This window comes from Hyperoodon ampullatus (assembly GCF_949752795.1).
Source record: "Hyperoodon ampullatus genome assembly, chromosome: 5".
Taxonomy (NCBI): Eukaryota; Metazoa; Chordata; class Mammalia; order Artiodactyla; family Ziphiidae; genus Hyperoodon; species Hyperoodon ampullatus.
Window position 1 is genome coordinate 34,480,166 of NC_136918.1, and position 15,434 is coordinate 34,495,599.

A 15,434-nucleotide genomic window follows, 5' to 3' on the forward strand; every position below is an offset into this window, starting at 1 on the left:
AAAGAGGTTCTTCATTCTTTTTTACAGCTGTCATTTTATAATATTCCATTCTATGTATGTACCATAATTTATTTAATCAGTCTCCTGGTAATAAACATTTAGATTCCTTCCAAGCATTTGCTCTTAGTAACAATGCTATGCTGAATAACCTTGAGTATAGGTCATTTTGCCCTTTACCATAGGATACTCCTAGTAGTAGAATTCTTAGGCTAAAGGGTATATGCATTTCAGTTTTGGTAGCTATGGCGAAATTGCCCTCCAGAAAGTTATGTCTGTTTACGCCCTCAGCAGCATTGTATAAGAGGATCTGATTCTTCATAACCTTGACAATATAGGGTGTTATTAAACTTTAAACTGTTGCCAATATAATAGGTGAAAAGTTACATTTCTTTTACTCTGAAAGATGTTTATAAGAGCCATTGAAGTATTTTTCTGGGACTTCCCTGGTGGCGCAGTGGTTAAGAATCCGCCTGCCAGTGCAGGGGACATGGATTCGAGCCCTGGTCCGGGAAGATCCCACATACCGCAGAGCACCTAAACCCATGTGCCACAACTACTGAGCCTGCACTCTAGAGCCCATGAGCCACAACTGCTGAGCCCACGTGCCACAACTAGTAAGTCCACATGCCACAACTACTGAAGCCCGTACGCCTAGAGCCCGTGTTCTGCAGCAAGAGAAGCCACCGCAATGAGAAGCCCGCACACTGCAATGAAGAGTGGCCCCCGCTCGCTGCAACTAGAGAAAGCCCACGTGCAACAATGAAGACCCAACACAGACAAAAATAAATTAATAAAAAAAAAGGATTTTCTGTGAACTTTTCCCTGTATTACCCCCATTTCCTTAGATTGTCAATCTTTTCCTACAGATTTGTAGAATCTCTTTATTTATTAAGGGAATTAGTTATTTGTCTGTAATGTGTATTGCAAATATTTTTTCCTAGCTTGTCTTTTGACATTTCTTTTTTTTGTTGTTGTGTTTTCTTTGAATTTTAGTTTATTTTTTTTTATACAGCAGGTTCTTATTGGGTATCCATTTTATACATATTAGTGTATATATGTCAATCCCAATCTCCGGATTCATCCCACCAGGACCACCACCACCCCCGCCCCCGCCACTTTCCCCGCTTGGTGTCCATACATTTGTTATGGTGGCTTTTACTATACAGAAATATCGGATTTTTAGTAAGTCAAATTAATCATTTCTCTTAGGGCTTCTGGGCTCTGTTTGATGCTCTAAAGGGGCTTTCCCACTATACAATTATTAAAAATGTTTCTCCATGGTTTCTTCTATTACTTTCATGGCTTAATGTTTTACATTTAAAGCATTCTATCTGTAATTTATTTTGAATATACTTAATTTCCTTGGCACATGGATCTATTTCTGGATTTCTGTTATGGTCTGTTCTCTATTTGTGTGCTATCACCACTCAGTTTTAATTATTGTAACTTTTCATTATGGTAGGAGTAGTCCCTCACTCATATAGCATCTTTTGTTGTTGATTTTTTCCCCCAACATTCACCTATTTATCATTTTATTTTCTTGTTAACTACCATTTCATTTTTTGATAAGGACAGGAAAAGCCTTCTTACACATGACCTGGATCATTAGCTGATTGATTGAGGGAAATTAAACATTGTTAAAATACATCACTCAAACATTTTATTTTAATTTAAAACATCCTAAATTTACATTTAATTAACAGTCTTTGGGTATAGGGTCAAACCTCTTCTGTGAGAATTAATCCACTGATGGAGTTCCATATCATCTTTCTTGTGTAAATTACACCCATAATACATCATACAGGACTTCCAGCTTCCATTTCTTTATGTTGGACTAGCAATTTAAAGATCCTGTAATATGAATATAAGACATTCTACATTTTTAGGCTTTCTCCCCACAACTTTGAAATTGTCTTGTCCCTACTTAATTGGACATCAAGTTTTTATTGAGGTTTTTGTGTGTACATAAGTAAATTGCTGGATCATATGGTAAGAGAATCTTTAGTTTGAAAGAAACTGCCAAACTGTTTTCCAAAGTGGCCATACTATTTTGCATTGCCACTAGCAATGAATGAGAGTTCCTGTTGCTCCACATTCTCCCCAGCATTTGATATAGGCATTGTTCTGGATTTGGGCCATTCCTTTTTTTTTTCCTCCCCTTTGGGCCAATTTAATAGATGTGTATTGTGTTGTTTTAATTTGCATTTCCCTGATGACATATGATGTGGTGCATTTTTTCACATGCTTATTTGTCAGCTGTATATCTTCTTTGGTGAATTGTCTGTTAAGGCCCGTTTTTTAAATTGGATTGCTTGTTTTCTTATTGCTAACTTTTAAGAGTCCTTTGTATATTTTGGATAACAATCCTTTATCAGTTTTGTCTTCTGCAAATATTTTCTCCCTGTCTGTGGCTTATCTTCTCATTCTCTTGACATTGTTTGTCAGAAAGCAGAAGTTTTAAATTTTAATGAAGTCCAGCTTACCAGTTCTTTCTTTCATGGATCATGCCTTTGGTCTTGTATCTAAAAAGTCACCACCATACCCAATATAGGTTTTCTCCTATGTTATCTTCTTGGAGGGTTATAGTTTTCCATTTTACATTTAGATCTGTGATTCATTTTGAGTTAATTTTTGTGATGGGTATAAGTGTTGTCCAGTGTTTCAGCACCATTTGTTGAAAAGACTATCTTGAAAAGACTATCTTTGCTCCATTGTATTGCCTTTTGCTCCTTTGTCAAAGATTAGTTGACTATATTTACATTGGTCTATTTTGGGGCTCTCTAGTCTGTTTCACTGATCTTTCTGTCTGTTCTTTTGCCAATACCACACTGTCTTGATTATTGTAGCTTTATAGTAAGTCTTGAAGTCAGATAGTGTCAGTCCTTTTTGAAGAAAAACATTGTTCTTCTCCTTCAGTATTGATTGGCTATTCTGGGTCTTTTCCCTCTCCATATAAACTTTAGAATAGTTTGTGGATATCTACAAAATAACTTGCTAGGATTTTGAATCAGATGCATTGAACCTATACATCAAGTTGGGAAGAACTGACATCTTGACAATATTGAGTCTTCATATCCATGAACATCGGTTATCTCTGCAACTTAGTTCTTTAATAGCTTTCAGCAAAGTTTTATAGTTTTCATCATAGAGATCTTGTATATATTTTGTTAGATTTATACCTAAGTATTTCAGTTTGGGCAGTACTAATGTGTATGGTATTATTGTGTTTTTAATTTAAAATTCCACTTGTTCATTGCTGGTATATAGGAAAGCAGTTGACTTTTATATATTAACCATATATCCTGTGACCTTGCTATAATAACACTTACTAGTTCCAGGAATTTTTTTGTTGTTGATTCTTTCGAATTTTCTACATAGGCAACCATGTCGTGTGTGAACAAAGACAGTTTTATTTCTTCCTTCCCAATCTGTATTCCTTTTATTTCCCTTTTTTTTTTTTTTTTTTTGTCTTATTGCATTACTGGCAAGGTATTTCCTGACTTCAGGGACAAAGCATTGATGGAACCAATCCAGAAAAAGGGTTCTTGTTGTCTGGGCCTTCTTGTTGTACGACCAAAAGACTGGCAGGTGGTGTTTATCTTTTCCCTTCAAGGCTTGAGGGTTAGCAGCTTCATAGATAAGGGCAATTCTGATCATAAACCCAGCTGCATTTGCACAAAACAGTGGAGTAAGCCTGTCCCTTCCTTCTTAAATCCTGGTGCTCGCTTCTCTTCCTTAGTAAATGTCCTTTGTGACATTTTTTTCCCAGAATAGGGCACTTTCATCTGCATTAAAAACCTGTTCAGGCAGATATCCTTTCTCCTCAATTATTTTCTTAATGGTGTCTGTGAATTTGTCTGCTGCCTCTTGGTCAGCAGAAGCTGCTTCTCCAAACCTCTCTCTAAAATTTTCAGACCATCCTTTTCAGACATTGAATTCCCTAGCTTTAGATCCTCCACCTTCTTTTTGCTTTCAGTTGTCACATAATGACTTTGCTTTTTCTTGAATCATATTAGAGTCCATAGGTATGCCTTCCCTATAGCAATCCTGTACCCACATAAAAGCTGAATTTTTCAATATGAGATTAAAAGGTATTTCTCAAAAAGTACAAGGTTTTTGTGCCTGCGGGAGTAGCTGCAGGCACAGCTTCACGAATTTCCTTTTCTTTTTTTACCATGATCCTTTCACTGGATTCACTTATCTTGAAATGGTGGGTAACTGCAGCTGCAGGCCTCAATCTATGGTGCATATCAAGCAATTCAGCTTTTTCTTATAATGTCATGACTTCTCTCTGCTTCTTGGGAGCACTCCCACCATCACTAGTAGAACTTCGTATGGGTCCTCTGGTGTTATTCAGGGTCTTTGGTATTACACTAAACACAATGGAAAATACACAAGAGCTGGGAAAGGTCACTTTTTACTGCTGTATGTAATTTACTGGAGAGACGAACTGCTCGTACAGAGATGATTAGTGTCACACGGCATTTTGAGTGGACACTCACAACACTTGAGCTCACAACAGTAACAACAGGAGGTGGCTACAAAATTATTATAGTAGTACATAATTGCATAAAATTAACTACAGTTAATTTTATGCAATTATTTAATACTACTTCTTAACGTTTGTTTATATTTCTCTTTATATTTAACTTTATGTTAAAGTTTTGATAAACTTTAACTTTTTATAATAGGTTTGTATATATTTTATGGTAGTAAATGATAAAATAGGATAACATCTACCTATATTTTATTCATTCATGAGATCTCTAACTTTCCTAATTTTTTCAATATTTCTAGGCTATGCAGTTCATCTGCAAGTTATTTTCAAATTGTTGCAAATCTCCAATAAATTTTCCAATATATTTATATTAAAAATCCACTGATAAGAGGACCCACCGTTCAAACCCGTGTTGCTCAAGGGTCAACTATATAGCCTTCTATATCATATGCATTGTATTACCTCCTCAAAAGAACAATTAAAATAATTTTTAACAATTATTCTTTAAAAGGGTGAACATCTGTATGTATTCCTTTTATTGCTGCTGAGAACCTTTGTTGAGGCAAGGGAAGGTTAGGCTTTGCTTTTTTTTTTTGGCCATGCCTCACGGCATGTGGGATCTTAGTTCCCTGACCAGGGATCGAACCCCTGCCCCCTTCATTGGAAGTGTGTGAAGTCTTAACCACTGGACCGCCAGGGAAGTCCCAAGTTAGGCTTTTCTTTTTCCTCTCTTTGAATGTCAGTACGAGAACTAGATGTGGTCCAAAATGGTAACAATTTGTTTACCTTCTGTCCCCGAAACAGGTGTATTGCCGCCAGACTGATTACTGGCAATTTGTGAAAGACATCCGCTGGCTCAGTCCCCACTCAGCCCTTCATGTGGAGAAGGTAAGAGGTGAAGGTAACCACAAGGCTTTGATGTTTGATGTTCTGTATGAAGAGTCTCCTAGGCTAGAAGGATGGCATATGTCAAGTTTCCTGTTAACTGAGGAGAGGAAATTATCCCTGTAGGACTGATTTGGAGGGGAGGATGATTTACTTTAAAAAATAAGCTTTGCACACCCATTGCTCTAGGCCACTTTCCCTCCTCCGGGAAAGACCTGAAAAAATTTTGTTATTTTCAAAAGATTTGCAAATATGGTACCAGAGTGAAGCTTTTCAAAATCTAGAACAAATGGCAAGAAGTTTCCTGAATGGTTGGGGGTAAGTAGGACTGATATGCTGATGACTGTTTAGGGAGAAGAGGATGCACCAAATAGAAAAAAAATGTGAGGTTTCTGGAGACCAGTGTCAAATGGAGCCTAACATGCTCCCGACAGCATTGGAGAGTAGAGTAGCACTGTACTCTTCCGTCCTCTCAGCTCAGCGTAATACCCCTGCCAGGGACACAGAGCTCCAGGAGGTTAGGTGACTTGGCCAGAGTTACACAGCTAGTTCCACATCAATCACAGCCAAATTTATATATTTATTTATTTAACCCTTGCCTATGGAAATTTTCAAATACGTTCAAAATTAGAAGAGTGTAATGAACCCCAAAATATCCCCCATCTTCAATACTTATTGATTCATGACCAGTCTTGTTTCATGTATATCACACCCACTGACAGATTCATTGCCAAGGTGATGTCTGGAAAAGTAACTTATTTTTAAATGATCAGGGAACCAAATCACAGGGTGTCACTCTGGCCTTTTTTGTGAGAAAAGCCCAGAGCCCAGTGATTTTCCTACATGGATTTTTTTGTCCTTATCACTTTATTTTTCCCACCAAACCCCCCTCTAATTTTTTTCTCTAAAATATATTGTGGGACTTCCCTGGTGGTGCTGTGGTTAAGAATCTGCCTGCCAATGCAGGTGACACAGTTTCGAGCCCTGGTGCAGGAGGATCCCATATGCCGCGGAGCAACTAAGCCCATGTGCCACAACTACTTAGCCCATGTGACACAACTACTGAAGCCCGCGCACCTAGAGCCTGTGCTTCTCAACAAGAGGAGCCACCACAATGAGAAGCCCGTGCACCGCAACAAAGGGTAGTCACTGCTCGTCACAATTAGAGAAAGCCTGAGTGTAGCAACAAAGACCCAACGCAGCCATAAATAAATAAATAAATAAATAAACAAACAAATAAATAAAAAATATATATATTGCTGTAGTCATTTCCTCTTAGAAACTGCCTGAAATTGCCATCCATACATTTTTTGCAGTGATCCTGAACTATGAGACTTAGCTTTTAGAAAGAGCCAATAGAAGGAAGTTCCAAATAGAGAAATGCTGTGGCGAAAGCCAACAAGACGTGCTCAGCTGATTTATCTTTGGTGAAGAATATTTGGGGGCATTTTTCCTAGATTTTTTTACCCCAGGTTTTTCTTGCATTCTTTCCTGGAGGCTACCTGAAATAGAGGACTCTGTGAGAGAAGCTGAGATGTCAAGTTCATTCTTCCTCTGAATACCCCGAGAATAGATGCCTCTTTGGAGTTACAACATAAAGAGACAGACGCAGCAGCTTTGTCCTCTCCAGGAGCTGCATATCACGTCTTAACTGCTTAGTCCCTTTCTAGTGGCCCAAACCAGCAATGGAGCCATTAATCCTTTCCTTCCCTCTCCTTCCTCTATAACCTGTAGGTGTTAGCTGGAGGGCAAATATCTCTGATTACCTCCTCTTACCTGTCTCAATTTAGTTCTCAGGTCATTAGGCCTCAATCTTGCTGGATTTACCAGGAAGTATATATTTTTAAAATTAATTTATTTATTTTTGGCTGTGTTGGGTCTTCGTTGCTGCACGTGGGCTTTCTCTAGTTGCGGCAAGCGGGGGCTATTCTTTGCTGTGGTGTGCGGGCTTCTCATTGTGGTGGCTTCTCTTGTTACAAAGCACAGGCTCTAGATGTGCGGGCTTCAGTAGTTGTGGCACATGGGCTCAGTAGTTGTGGTTCGCGGGCTCTAGAGCCCAGGCTCAGTAGTTGTGGCACACGGGCTTAGTTGCTCCATGGCATGTGGGATCTTCCTGGACCAGGGCTTGAACCCGTGTCCCCTGCATTGGCAGGCGGATTCTTAACCACTGCACCACCAGGAAAGCCCTGGATGTATATTTTGACTCATGCTTCTTTGCCTCCTAGTTCATCAGCTTGCAGGAGAACGGCCAGAGCAGCACTGACGACATGAGTGAGCGTGCCGTTGCGGAGCTGTGGCTGCAGCATAGCTTGCAGTGCCACTGTCTCTCAGCCCAGCTCCGACCTCTGCTGGGGGATAGACAGTATATCAGAAAATTCTACACAGGTGGGTAGAGGTCACATAGCCAGTACTGGTACATGTACTTCCTCATTCTCTTCTACTTTACTCTTCCTTTATAGACCCACTGTTACCCCAGGGTCTTATACTTTTACTTGATGCCATAGAGATCCTAATCAGAAACATGTATCTAGTCTTCTCTCTAACTTGCTATGTAAAATGCAGTCAAGCTTTATGCTAAGGTATTTCCCTACTCCCATATATGCAAATCAGTAAGAGTAACTACTATTTACTGAGAGTTTCCTATGTTCCAATCACTGTTATATATTTTTTATACATATATACCTAACAGCAGCCTTGAGAGTTGGGTATTAATACCCCTATTTTCCAATCAGGGAAGCAGAGCTCAAGGAGGTTAGGTGACTTGGCCAAAGTCACCCAGAGCCAGAGTTCAAATCTAAGTCTTCCTGATTTTGAAGCCTCTTGTCATGGCCTCTGCTATACTGCACATGATTTAGCCTCTTCTGTACCTTATTTGTCCCTAGTTCCCCTCTGTCCACAGTGGTATGATTCCCCTCAAGTCATCTTTGCCTTTTCCCTCTTTCCTTCCCTGAGCTTCTCCCAGGGCCATACAGGGAGGCTGAAGTTCTCCCTAATGGGCTCCATCATTGCAGTAGTTTTCTCTCCCCAGATACTGCTTTCCTGCTAAGCGACTCCCATGTCACGGCCATGCTCCAATGCCTAGAAGCAGTGGAACAGAACAACCCTCGTCTCCTGGCTCAGATTGATGCATCTATGGTAAAGTGGCCAAAGAATTATCTGTGTCTATGTTCTGGCCTCCTAGACCTCACCATGATGTAACCGCATGTAGCAAACTACTTCACTTAGGCAATTGTGAACTGAAAGGCTTTCATTAAAAACAAAAACAAAAACAAAAAATCTTAGAAGAGGAGGTACCATTAAGTACCTACTGAAGTAAAATGTCTATTTGTAAGTAAGCTTAAGTCTATTTGAGGAGGGAGGTGTCTATTTTTTTAAATCCTTAAAAAAATCTGTAGTCTGAGTAAGCACCTCCTTAAGGGCAGGCTTGATAAAATGCTAGGGAGAGGAGGGATGATTTTGAGTCAGGCTGACTATAGATAGGGTGTCAGATGTAGTGTGGCCTGATGTTACACAGGATCATTTTTGTCCAAGAAAATTTTGTTGTTTTATGTTGCTTATTATTAACTCTCTAATTCACTCATCCCGTCACTAATAACAGTGCCTCTGCTAGAAAGGAATCACAATTCCTATTTCTTTTGTGAGGGATCCCCTATCTCTCCTGGTTTTTCAATTTCGATTCTTGCTTACCATCTATTGAATACTTTCTACGTGCCAATCATGGTGCTATGCACAGTACATGCATCATCTCATTTAATCCTCAGAACTCTATAAAGTAGGCATTAATCTCATTTTATAAAGGTGGCCACTGAGGGACAGAGTAGATAAGTCACTTGCCCAAAGTTTGGACCAAATAACTTGTAAGTGATAGGGCCTGGATTTGAGCCCCAGCGTATCTGACTTCTGAGTGCATAGTCTTAAGCACTTTGCTGTACTGCCTCCATGATAAGCATTCCTGGTCTGACCACCTAGGATTCCAGTGCAGAAGCTGTGGTGTATGGCAGGACTTTGAAGTTTCAAAGCTGTATGCTCTAATAGAGGATACCTATGCTGTATCTACTGGCCCGGGCTGCAGTTCAGGCCTGCTGCCAAAGGCCAGTTCCTACCAGCGTTTCTGTAGTGCTAAGTGCTCCTCTTCTGAGGCCTCTATCCTTGACTCTGACACATGTGTTTTTTTGTAGTTTGCCAGAAAGCATGAGAGCCCGCTGCTGGTGACAAAGAGCCAGAGCCTGACAGCTCTGCCTGGTTCCACGTACACCCCTTCAACCAGTTATGCTCAGCATTCCTACTTTGGGTCCTTCTCTAGCCTCCACCAATCCATACCCCACCATGGCTCAGGTATGGGGGCAGAAAGGGGTAGTCAAGACATGTATCCCCAGGCCTGGAAAGCAGAGGACTTAGTGGGTGCTCACAGGCTGGCTATAGATGGAGCCTTGGGTTGATGCAATTTGTCAAACTTCATGTCTTAATACGGAAATCTTAAAGAGGTATATAGCAACTAGCCTAAGATAATTCAGTAGAATCATTAAAGTAACAGAGGCAAGAGATGTTTTTAGTTTCCCCTGGGTTTCTAATCCGCATTGCCAGAAGGCATTTCAATAATAATAGCTAACATTTATTCAGTGTCTGCCATGTGCCAGGCTCTGTTGTAATCAAGTTGTATATATTATCTCGTTTGACCCTCAAAACAGTCCTACGAGGTAGGTGTTATTATTATTGCTCATGTTATAAATGGGGAATGCATACTAATAAGCAATGAAGCCACTGTCCCAAGAGCTTATGCTTTTGGCTTAGCTGCTTCTAAGTAATTTTTTGCTTACCTTGAACGATTTAGCCTTTTCTGACGTGACACCATGTGTCCTGGGCACCCAGTAACAATAGGGAGTTTGGTCCTTAGTTGAGGAGAAGCCCTTCCCAGGTACCAAAAGCTTCCAGCTCACCTTTCCTTTCCCTTTCTTTTTATATCCTAGAAAGAAGATCTACTTCCTTTTCACTCTGTGGCCCATGCCAGAAACCTCAAGAAAGCAGAGGACATGTCTCGCCAGCAGAGGATCAAACCGTCCAAGCCCCTCCACTTCCGATCTCTGCATTAGCTGGGGACTCCCCCTCGACCCCAAATGAGATGAGCTCCAGCACTGTAACCAGCCCCTTAGAAGCACCCTGGGTCAGCAGCCAGAATGATTCCCCAAGTGATGCCAGTGAGGGGCCTGAGTACTTGGCCATTGGCAACCAGGACCCCCGAGGCCGGACTGCCAGCTGTCAGAGTCACAGCAGCAATGCTGAGAGCAACAGCTCCAATTTGTTCTCCTCCAGCAGCTCCCAGAAGCCAGATTCTGCTGCTTCCTCTCTAGGGGACCAAGAGGGAGGTGGGAAGAGCCAGTTGTCCAATGTCCTTCGCAGGTCTAGCTTCTCAGAGGGGCAAACACTCACTGTCACGGGTGGAAGAAAGAGGAGCCATACTCGCTCCCATTCGGATACCAACATTGCCTCCAGAGGAGCCCCAGGTAATGATAACCACCAGCCCGTAGCCAGTAAGGCGGCCTCCTGAATTTCAGGTGGAAGGGAGAGTTTGTTCTCAAGGGTCTTCAGATGGCAGAAAGAGAAGTTATGTTTCTGATGATATGAAGAGTATATTGCTTATAATGAAAAAGAGAAGTTTGTAATATAATGTGGATACCTAAGAAATCTCTCTGAGACTATTTATGTTTGTTCCTTTATACATTGCTAAATAGTAAATGCTTTCCTGGATTCTTTCACTGGTTCTTTAGCACCAGAGGATAGTGTGACTAATCACAGTCCAAGTTTTAAATGCATCTCTCAGACAGAGGGAAAGTACTAATGAGCTTCAAAAATAATCCCGTTAAATTCCTTCCCTTCCTGTGATTCCTGAGAAGTTTGGTCAGGATATAATAACAATAAGAGAGAGGCAAACTGATGTTAGGGTTTCCTTATTAACACTAGAGATGTAGTGAGTATGGGGTGATGGGACCTAGTAAACAAGTAAGTGGGGTTGACTGCTCCATCACTAGTTCAGGTTGAAAGGCAGTCGGGTAAGGAGGCCTTGGCTACTAGGACCTCCTTCACACAGACACCAGCTGCTAGCAGAGAGCACCTTAGGCATGGCCAAGGTGGTGTCTTTGCTTTTGCCATTTCCCTACTATCATCTTTCCTAGGTTGTTGGTGTCTGGAAGGCTTTGGTTGGGTTTCATTTGTAAGAGCATCTCCATAAAAGCAAGTGGAAGGCCAGTTTGTGCTCAAGGCCAGTTCTGGGTGGAAAAGCCTCAGAAATAAAATATAAAAGTAAAGTATAAAAAATTAAGAGCAAAAAAGGAAGATTTCCTTTTACAACTAGAGCTGCTGTTGATTTCTCTTTATAATTTCTAAAAGGTGAGAGCCAAGGCCTTCATCTGAAACTTCTGAATTGCAAACTTTTGTCTCTGTTTTCCCCTCAAGAATGTGGTTTGGCTCATTGGAACTCGTTAGAAAAAAAATCTCCAATCAAAGCCTGTCTTCCCATGAGCCATTGTAGATGTGAAGAGTGCTTGGGTTAGACCCTTACTTCACATCTCCTGGCGCAGACCTGGTGTCTGCTGTACTCCAGGCTGTTGGTGTTTGAACATGTAAAACTTCCCTGCCCCCATTCTTGCATCCATGCGGATTCCAGAAACTGTGGTAACCTGCATTGGAAAAGGGAGCCAGAGAAAACCTAAGCAGAAGGATCTGAGGGAGTGTGGGTCACGTGCAGCTTCTCCTACGAGTCATCTTTCCCTTTGCGCTAGGGTTCCCTCTCAGGAGTTAAGCCCCAACCTTTGCTAGATAAGAAGGCGCTCTTTTTTTCACTCTGTCTATTCTCGTGTTCTGGACTTTCCTCTGCACCTGTCTGTCTACATACAGGAGGCCCCAGGAGTATCACCATTATAGTTGAAGATCCCATTGCAGGTTTGGGAGCCAGTCCTGTCTGTCCAACCCCCGCCCCCCATCTCCTCGTGTTCCTCTGTGACCATCTTGCTTAGTTTTGAACTTCCTTTTGCATTCTGGTGTCAAATCAAGTCTGGCTGGCCTGGTCCTGTAGTTATGCTTAGACCTGTTGGTAAAATAATACCATTGTTTTGCATGATACGTTTTTTGCCCACGACTTCCAAATGCCTCATTCAGTCTCTCAACAGCATCCAGGAGATAGAATCAAGACTTGTCAAGCCTGTATTGCCCAAAGGTGAACCTGAGGTCTGCTGTTTGTTTAAGACATCATGATGAATCAGTGGCAGCATTTTTCTTACAACTGAGTACTTACTGCAAATTACTTTATTTTCCATGATTTAACACCAGAATGTGTTTTCTCCTCTTTCTGTGGTCTTGGATGTGAGTGCATGTTTTTGCCTCTCCTGGAGTCCCCTGTTTCCTTTTTCTTTCACCTGTCTTCCTTCCCCTGTAAATTTCTCCCCCACCCCCTCATTCCAGCCATTGCACAAGGTTTTTCTATTGACTTAAGTCTGTTTCTTTGGTTTTCACAGTGGTGTTCAAATTGCATATTGTGTTACATTCTGGGTACATCATGCATGGAGATATTGATGCTAGAATGTGTCTGCAAGATGGAGTGGTAAGGGAGAACTGAAAACTATGGCCTCCTGGTAATGGGTGAAGCCACTGGCTGTGTTAGCTTGGCAAAGGGGTTAAAGAGGAACAAGTCTGCGAGACCTTTGTTTAGAAGAGTGTTGTCGTTCTTAAGGAGATAAGAAATTGTAAGATGACAGATTTCAAGTCAGTGTGAGGAAATTCTAAGAATTAGAGCTGATCAGTTGAATGGGCAGCATCAGGAGGTAGTGAGCTCAGTGAGCAAAGGCTGGATGGCCTTTACGTGCTGTAAAGGAATAAGGTTCTGGTGTTGGAGTTTGTGTTGTGCACTGAGTTTGACTGGGGACCTCAAAGGTTGCCTCCAAATCATGGTTTCTTACCAAGGCATCATGGTGGCCGCTGGTTTGTACTGAGGGGCTCTGCCAGGACCACCGAGGGAACACAGAGTTATCACTTACCACGTGGTAGCACTTTTTGTGAGAGGAGCAGCTGACAAGTTGGCACCATCTGTCAAGGAAATGGGTTGGATGCTGCTCAATCATTAGTCCTCCCAGCGCATCCTGTTCATTTCTCAGGCACGCACCTGCTTTGCTGCCTGCTCTTCTTCTGTGGCACTGGGAATTTTGTGTTTCCCTTTGGAGAATATCAGTTTCCATTTCCTGTGAACCATGCCTGCTGCTATTCCTCCACTCTCAACTCTCAATGTTCCTTGAAAACTGCTACCCAGACACTTGCTACTTTGCCAGGCTTCTCATGAAACCTCTCCCTTCCTTCCCCAGGAAGGCTGGGTCTACAGCCCTGTGGCCGAGCCCTTTGGTTACAAGGCCATCATCCTTGGCTTCTCTAACATCGTCTTGATGCTTCTTTCAAGGACATTGCTGGGTGTTATTTTGTTTTGCCAGTTCAGAAGTGGGTTAAATTTGTAGGTATGACAAATTTACATTTCAGGTTCAAGAGAGGCCATATCCTGGTGTTTCTTTAGTGAGTTTAACCCTTCTGATAATTGTTTTAAAGTCTAGTGTCAAGGTATCAGAAAAGTTTCAGTGTGCTTGTCCCCATGTGAGGACTGTTTTCTAAATTGGTTTGTCAAGAGGGTAGAAATTGGCTGATATTCCTGGAACATTTGGTAAGAAGATGGAAGAAGAGAGAACCAAATTCATGAATCCACTTTGATTTGATTCTTTTTCGCCTCTGTGTTGCCACATTCCAGGTCATGTTTTCTCTTTTCCCCTTAGAATATACCGACTTCCCACCTCCCTTCCTCCATGTGTTCCTGCATTCTTGGACTGTTCCCTGTTGGTGTGCCACCTCTCTCCTGTTCGGGAGGGCATTGGGAATGGGAGCAGTTAAATACGGAAACTCCAAAGTTGGGAATGTATGTGTCGCTCACCTCATATGTGTGTTTTTACTCCCTGGTGGCCACTGACACTAGAATCCTGCAGTGATAAGTCGAAGTTGAGAGGCCCCTTGTCCTACTCTGGTCAAAGCAGTGAAGTCAGCACACCCAGCTCTCTGTGCATGGAGTATGGTAAGTGAGTACTAGGAAGGCCAGTGCTGCAATCGTGTGTCTGCTCTGCCCCCCCGATGCCTGCCACACTCTGAGCTGTGTAGCTCATCTTAGCTCTGTGGAGGGTACACACCGTACAGTCTCACCCTCCCTTTCATTATTTTCAACCCCTGTGCCAGAAATCACACTACCCCACCATTTCTCTTGCTCCTCTCTGCCTTAGGGGTCCCACTGTCTCGTGCTGTGGGTGTTATCACCGTGAATGTCTGGTGAGCCAGCTGGAATGGCTCTCTGAGTGGGTGAGAGAGACCTTGAAAAGACGCCTTTGAGTGTCGGCTTAATTACCGAAGATAGGCTCCACATGGAAATCATCCACAGGGAGAGCCATTTCTTTCCTTGTCTGACTCACAGCACAGGTTTTTTGGTTTCTTTGTTTGTGGGTAGGAGGACGAGTATGTCATCTTTAAATTTAGGTGGTCAAAGGGTTGTCTCCAGGCTCTCTCCATTTATTCCACCAGTCTCTAACCCAGGGGCTTAGTGCTCTGGGATTCCGAGATTCAGAGAAATTCCTGTAGAAGGTAGACATCTTTCCAACCTGTTATCCGGGAAGACTTGGGAGCATCTTTAGTGTTAAAATCACCAGACTTCTTAAAGAAGCTTGTCTGTAAAGAAGATTTGCTTTTCAAAGCAGGGCTTTTCACATCCACATTCCATTTTCCCACAGAGGGCAGTCAGTACCTGTGCTCAGGAGAAGGCATGTTCCGAAGACCATCAGAAGGACAGTCCCTCATCAGCTACCTGTCTGAGCAAGACTTTGGCAGCTGTGCAGACCTGGAAAAGGTGAGGACTCTAAGGAGCCACTGAAAAGCCCATGAGTTGGGAGATCTGGTCTGAGGGCTACAGTGCCATTTGTCCTAAAGAGGTTTTGGGTACACAGCAATAACATGGGTGTGGACTACAATACAGGTAAGTCAC

General features: G+C 42.1%; 1 protein-coding gene across 1 annotated transcript in view; it reads left to right on the forward strand.

Annotated features, from left to right (window-relative positions):
* Positions 1-15,434, forward strand: part of RUBCN (rubicon autophagy regulator) — a gene marked incomplete at its 5' end in the record, with an annotated part of 58,746 nt that overhangs the window by 20,393 nt on the left and 22,919 nt on the right. The window contains 8 exons of the mRNA XM_079704919.1: positions 5,303-5,386; positions 7,609-7,768; positions 8,412-8,518; positions 9,562-9,718; positions 10,351-10,884; positions 12,275-12,319; positions 14,385-14,480; positions 15,184-15,299. Coding sequence (XP_079561045.1) covers positions 5,303-5,386; positions 7,609-7,768; positions 8,412-8,518; positions 9,562-9,718; positions 10,351-10,884; positions 12,275-12,319; positions 14,385-14,480; positions 15,184-15,299 — 1,299 coding nt within the window. The remainder of the gene's footprint in view (positions 1-5,302; positions 5,387-7,608; positions 7,769-8,411; positions 8,519-9,561; positions 9,719-10,350; positions 10,885-12,274; positions 12,320-14,384; positions 14,481-15,183; positions 15,300-15,434) is intronic.